Here is a 5965-nt window from a genome sequence, read left to right as displayed (position 1 = left end):
TGTGTATATATATATATATATATATATATATATATATATATACACTTTACAGTAAGGTCCCATTAGTTAACATTAGTTAATTAATGCATTAACTATCAATAACTAACAATGTGCAATACATTTGTTAGAGTATTTATTAATCTTTGTTAACATTAGTTCGATACAACTGTTCATACAAGTTTTCATTTTAATAATGTATTAGTAAATGATGAAATTAACATGAACTAATATTAATAAATGCTTTAGAAGTTGTTTTCATTGTTAATTCATGTTAACTAATGTTAACAAATGGAACCTTATTGTAAAGTGTTACCAAAATATTTATACATAGTTTGCAAAAATCTTAAAATATATTTCGATAGATACGATCAACAACTTTAAATTAATATTTCAATATCTGACTATAGTTTTTAACTCCATTAAGTCATTTGCAATTCTTCATGGGATTGTAATTTTTTCCCCTCATTAAAGCGGTTAAGTTAAGTTTTTATCACATTTCCAAATACTTTTTTGCTTCAAATCAAAGTTTATAATGAACTTTGATTCGAGTCTTGTTGGTTTAGTTCATGGATTCCAGGGGTGTGAAGTAACAAATTACAAATACTCACGTTACAGTAAGTAAGTAGTTTTTATCAGTAATTGTACTTTGACTAGTTTAAAAATTGTGTACTTTTACTTTTACTTGAGTACATTTTAAGTGATGTATCGGTACTTTTACTCTGCTATTTTCCTCCGTTTGTGGACAAATTGAGGACCAATCTGCACCTTATTGATGACCCGTGGCGTTAATATACTGCATCTGTGCCAGCGCGTGTGTAATAAAACTGCAGCTCGTTAATAAACGTATTTTTTTTTAATCCATTCTATACAATCCGCCTTCATTTAGCAAGTGCATTTGCGCATAAACAATTTTCAAGTTCAACACTTTTTGTTCCGTCTTTCCACCACTGATGGATTCTATCTTTTGAATTAAGGCTTTTAAAGAAATCTTTATGTAAATGTGTGTGTGTGTGTGTGTGATTTAGATATTAACGAGTGTGAGATCGGCGCTCATAACTGCGACGGACACGCGAGCTGTACGAACACCGCCGGCAGCTTCAGATGCAGCTGCGCTCCGGGTTGGATCGGGAACGGGATCAGATGCACAGGTATGAACTCTCGCTCTCTCACTCGTGACCTGCTGTGTTTGGACTGATGGGGGTCAGGTGTGCAGCAGAGCTGTTTCCTGTTTCCTGTTTCAGATCTGGACGAGTGTTCTAACGGGACGCACCTGTGCAGCCCCAGCGCAGACTGCATGAACACCATGGGCTCCTACCGCTGCCTGTGCAAAGAGGGATTCGCGGGAGACGGCTTCTACTGCGTCGGTACGGACTCACACACACACACACACACACACACACACACACACACGACGTGATGCCGCTGTTAATGCATGTGTGTGTCCTGTAGACACGGATGAGTGTGCGGAGAACGTGAATCTGTGTGAGAACGGACACTGTCTGAACGTCGCGGGTGGATACCGCTGTGAGTGTGACATGGGCTTCATCCCCACCGCAGACGGGAAAGCCTGTGAAGGTGAGACACTCCTCCTGACTTGGTCTTACCTGTCTGTCTTACTTGTCTGTCTTGTCTGTCTGTCTGTCTGTCTGTCTTACCTGTCTGTCTGTCTGGCTGGCTGTCTGTCTGTCTGTCTGTTTGTCTGTCTTACCTGTCTGTCTATCTGTCTGTCTTACCTGTCTGTCTGTCTGTCCGTCTGACTGTCTGTCTTACCTGTCTGTCCGTCTGTCTGTCTGTCTTACCTGTCTGTCTGTCTAGATTTAAATGCTGTATTACTCTTATATGTACGGTCAAGTATGAAGGAGCATTTTAGTTCTTTTCGCTGTCAACATTCAAATCTGCAAAAAGTTCCGCCGCCGGAACTGTCGACCCCAGGGGGTTAAACCCAGTTTGGCCTGGCCTCTCAGATGGGAGTGTCAGTGTGGAGAGGAATGCTCATGCTTTTGACTGTTGTGTGTGTGTGTGTGTGTGTGTGTGTGTGTGTGTGTGTGTCTGTGCTTGAGTGAGTGTCTGTGTGTGTTTATGGGAGTGTGTATCTCTGTGTGTGTGTGTGTGTGTGTGTGTGTGTGCTTGAGTGAGTGTGTGTGTGTGTTTATGGGAGTGTATATCTGTGTATCTGTGTGTGTTTGTGCCTCAGAGCGGTGCGGTTCTGCAGCTTCCTGTGAGTCCAGTTCCTCCAGATCAAGACCCATAATGCATCACAGCTGTTGTGTGTGTGTGTCTCCACAGACATAGATGAGTGCACGTTTGCAGACATCTGCGTGAACGGCCGCTGCCGCAATATCCCGGGTCTGTTCCGGTGCCTGTGTGACCCCGGGTACGAGCTGGACCACAGCGGAGGAAACTGCACAGGTCTGGGGTCAGCTCACGCACCAGCAGTGCTGGGAACTAACTAGTTACATGTAACTAAATTACAAAATAAATGTAACTGTAATCAATTACAGTTACTGAGAATAAATGTTTAATTCAATTACAGTTACTTATGAAAATGTTAACAATTACAAAGGGAGATACATCTGAATTTTTTCCACACGCACCCCCACATACAGATTTAGCTGATTTCTTTCATAAATTGCATTGACTGCTCTAAAATATAAGACACCAGGAGTCTAGGACACGATAACTGTTTTATTTCCTTTATTTTTTAAGATTAACTGTTTTAAGCATTGTTAGATGCCAGTGTTTTCTGTCATAGCTATACAAAGATTTGATTTCAAAATCAGTATCATAGTTACTAAACTATTTCTTGTTATGATTTTAAATCAGTATTTAACCTCAGAATGATCTCAAAGTAAGTCTGATTTTGCGGTGGCTGTGTTAAAAAATTTTAATTATTATAATCTTAATTCAAGTGATGAAGGATTCTGAAAGTCTGACAGTAATCAGTGTTGAGTTCTACTGTGAGATTAATCCTGCCTGCTTTACATGTTTCAAAATTATTAACAGTTGAAAACATTCTTTAGAAATTTAGAAAAGTAATCAAATGTAATCAGTTACATTACTTTAATAAAGTAATTGAAATACTTACACTACTTATTACATTTTAGATAGAGTAACTTGAAATCTGTAACCTATCACATTTCCAAAGTAACCTTCCCAGCACTGCACACCAGACACTGACACGTTTGACCTCTCCTCTGATCCCTCTGTTCTCTCTGCGTTCTGTGTCAGATGTGAACGAGTGCACCAGCCCCACCTCCTGCATCAGCGGCCTGTGCCGGAACACGCCGGGCAGTTACATCTGCACCTGTCCGCCGGACTTCGAGCTTAACCCCACTGGAGTTGGTTGCGTCGGTGAGACGCCTGAACCCAAGCAGATGCAGCCACCGCCTGCGCCGCAGCACTCATGATGACTTCTGTCTGTCTGTCTTGCAGACACTCGCTCTGGAAACTGCTATCTGGAGGTGCGATATCGCGGCGATTTCTCCGACAGTCTGGACTGCTCGACCGAGATCGGAGTGGGAGTTTCCAAAGCGTCCTGCTGCTGCTCTCTGGGTCAGGCCTGGGGGTCACCCTGCGAGACCTGTCCGCCGCTCAACTCCAGTGAGACACACACGGTTATACCTGTTTACCTGCATGTCATGTGACCATGTGAATAATATGTAATCGTTTAATCAATAAAAAAAGTAACTGTTGTCCGAATACGAGTATTTTAAAATGTAATGTAATCTAATTACAAGTCCTTACATTTTGGAATCCGATTACATAATCTAGATTACATGTAAGCGGTTGCTACCTGACACTGGTTATTGTTATAGTTATCATTAATGATTATCATTATAGTTGTTGGTATATTTATCATTCTCTGATGTGTTGTTTGTTTCTCTCAGCGGCGTACAGGATTCTGTGTCCTGGAGGAGAAGGATTCCGACCCAATCCCATCACTGTGATACTAGAGGGTAGATCTACAACACACACACACACACACACACACACGTCCTCCAGTGCTGCATGCTGAGCTCTCTGTCTGTGTGTCAGATATCAACGAGTGTCAGGAGCTGCCTGGTCTGTGTCAGGGAGGAAACTGCATCAACACGTTTGGCAGTTTCCACTGTGAATGTCCGAAAGGTTTTGCACTCAATGAAGACACCAGGATCTGTGAAGGTCAGTCCAACTTCCTCTTTCACACACTCTCTCTGTCGCTCTCACGAAGTCAGCTTTATTTCTGTAGTGCTTCACACTCTGTACACTCTTTTTCCAGCATCATTATAAAAAATTAGCATGAAGCAACAAAAGTGTGAGTCAGTTTAAAATGCATTTGAATTAAAATATCCGAGTGTCTATTTACACTAAGTGCAAATAGCATGCCTTGTTGGCAGAGGCCTTTTTTTCTCCCTTTTCAAATCTCATATCACATCGGAAATTGTCAATAAAAATTAAAGAAATAATCAAAAAGTTTAAAATAAAGTATCGGGTACGGTTATGGGTAGGGAGGGCTTTGCATCCATTTAATAATTTAAATTAAAATGATAATTTACACTCAATACGTTATTATTGCATACTATTTTATAATGTATTACAATACTGAGGTGCAGATAATTACCACTTGTTGCAGCAAGTAGTACAAATAGCAGAAAATCTTGCTATTTTAGTGTAGTGTAAATAGAATCCATTGCTATTTGCACTTAGTGTAAATAGAATCCATTGCTATTTGCACAGTGTAAATAGAATCCATTGTTATTTGCGCAGTGTAAATAGAATCCATTGCTATTTGCACAGTGTAAATAGAATCCATTGTTATTTGCGCAGTGTAAATAGAATACATTGCTATTTGCACTTAGTGTAAATAGCATCTATTGCTAAGAAAATATACTATTTACACTTAGTGCAAATAGCCACTGCCTTAAAATATTGATTAATTGTGTGTGTGTAGATGTGGATGAGTGTGAGCGTCCCGGCATCTGTGGTCCGGGTCAGTGTTACAACACCATTGGGAACTACACCTGCATCTGCCCTCCGGAGTACATGCAGATCAACGGAGGAAACAACTGCATGGGTGAGTCACGCTACACGCATCACGCCAGCGGTTTCCTTCAGAGCAGACTGTGACGCGTTTGTTGTGCTGTGTGTTCAGACATGAGGAAGAGCTTGTGCTACAGGAACTACTACTCTGATAACGCCACATGTGATGGAGAGCTGACCTTCAATATGACCAAGAAGTTCTGCTGCTGCTCATACAACATCGGCCGGGCCTGGAATAAACCCTGCGAGAAGTGTCCCGTCCCCAGCACCAGTGAGACACACACTAACATTCATTAATTTAGCACGAGCTTTCATCTGAAGCACATGAGGAGTACAACAAGCCATTCATCTGAGGAGGAAATAGCATGAGAAAGTTTCAAACGTCTTTATGTCTAGACGAGAACAGAGAGGGGTTGAAGAAATGGTGAAATGCATGAGAGAGGGGTTTTTATCCATTTCTTGAATATTGTCAGGGATTTGGCAATGAACCAGGGTCTTTAAAATCTAAAATTAATTTTTTTACCAAGTTTAAGGCTATAAAAAAGGCCTAAAGATCTTATATTGTCAAGAAAATTAGTTATAATTTCAATAGGTTTTAAATTTTTGGACAGAAAAACAGGAATTTTACTATGGGTTAATGCGATGATTAACTTTAAAAGGCTATGATTTTATTAAATATGAGGGCTGTGTGTTTCATGGTGCTATTGCATATATATGTATATATGTGAGTGTGTGTGTATATATATATATATATATATATATATATATATTTATGTGTGTGTGTGTGTGTGTGTATGTGTACTGAAAATTATATGTTTTAGTAAAACAAGCAAAATGTAATTTGTTTTTTTATCATATGCCAAAGCTATGCATAAATACACACTAGACAAATGCTGCCAAGGTGAATACATCTCAATTTTCAGTCAAGCAATGAATTAATGCATAG

General features: G+C 40.0%; 1 protein-coding gene across 1 annotated transcript in view; it reads left to right on the top strand.

The window, feature by feature from the left end:
* The window catches only part of LOC107698881 (fibrillin-1-like), an 86604-nt gene that overhangs the window by 48954 nt on the left and 31685 nt on the right, over nucleotides 1-5965 (top strand). Inside the window, 10 exon segments of the mRNA XM_016500015.1 lie at nucleotides 985-1148; nucleotides 1242-1364; nucleotides 1450-1575; nucleotides 2287-2409; nucleotides 3229-3351; nucleotides 3433-3600; nucleotides 3888-3956; nucleotides 4036-4161; nucleotides 4931-5053; nucleotides 5132-5290. Of these exon segments, the coding sequence (XP_016355501.1) occupies nucleotides 985-1148; nucleotides 1242-1364; nucleotides 1450-1575; nucleotides 2287-2409; nucleotides 3229-3351; nucleotides 3433-3600; nucleotides 3888-3956; nucleotides 4036-4161; nucleotides 4931-5053; nucleotides 5132-5290 (1304 nt within the window).

Source organism: Sinocyclocheilus anshuiensis, unplaced genomic scaffold, assembly GCF_001515605.1.
Source record: "Sinocyclocheilus anshuiensis isolate Anshui unplaced genomic scaffold, SAMN03320099.WGS_v1.1 scaffold146, whole genome shotgun sequence".
NCBI classification, from domain to species: domain Eukaryota; kingdom Metazoa; phylum Chordata; class Actinopteri; order Cypriniformes; family Cyprinidae; genus Sinocyclocheilus; species Sinocyclocheilus anshuiensis.
This window is presented reverse-complemented; position numbering and strand designations above follow the sequence as displayed.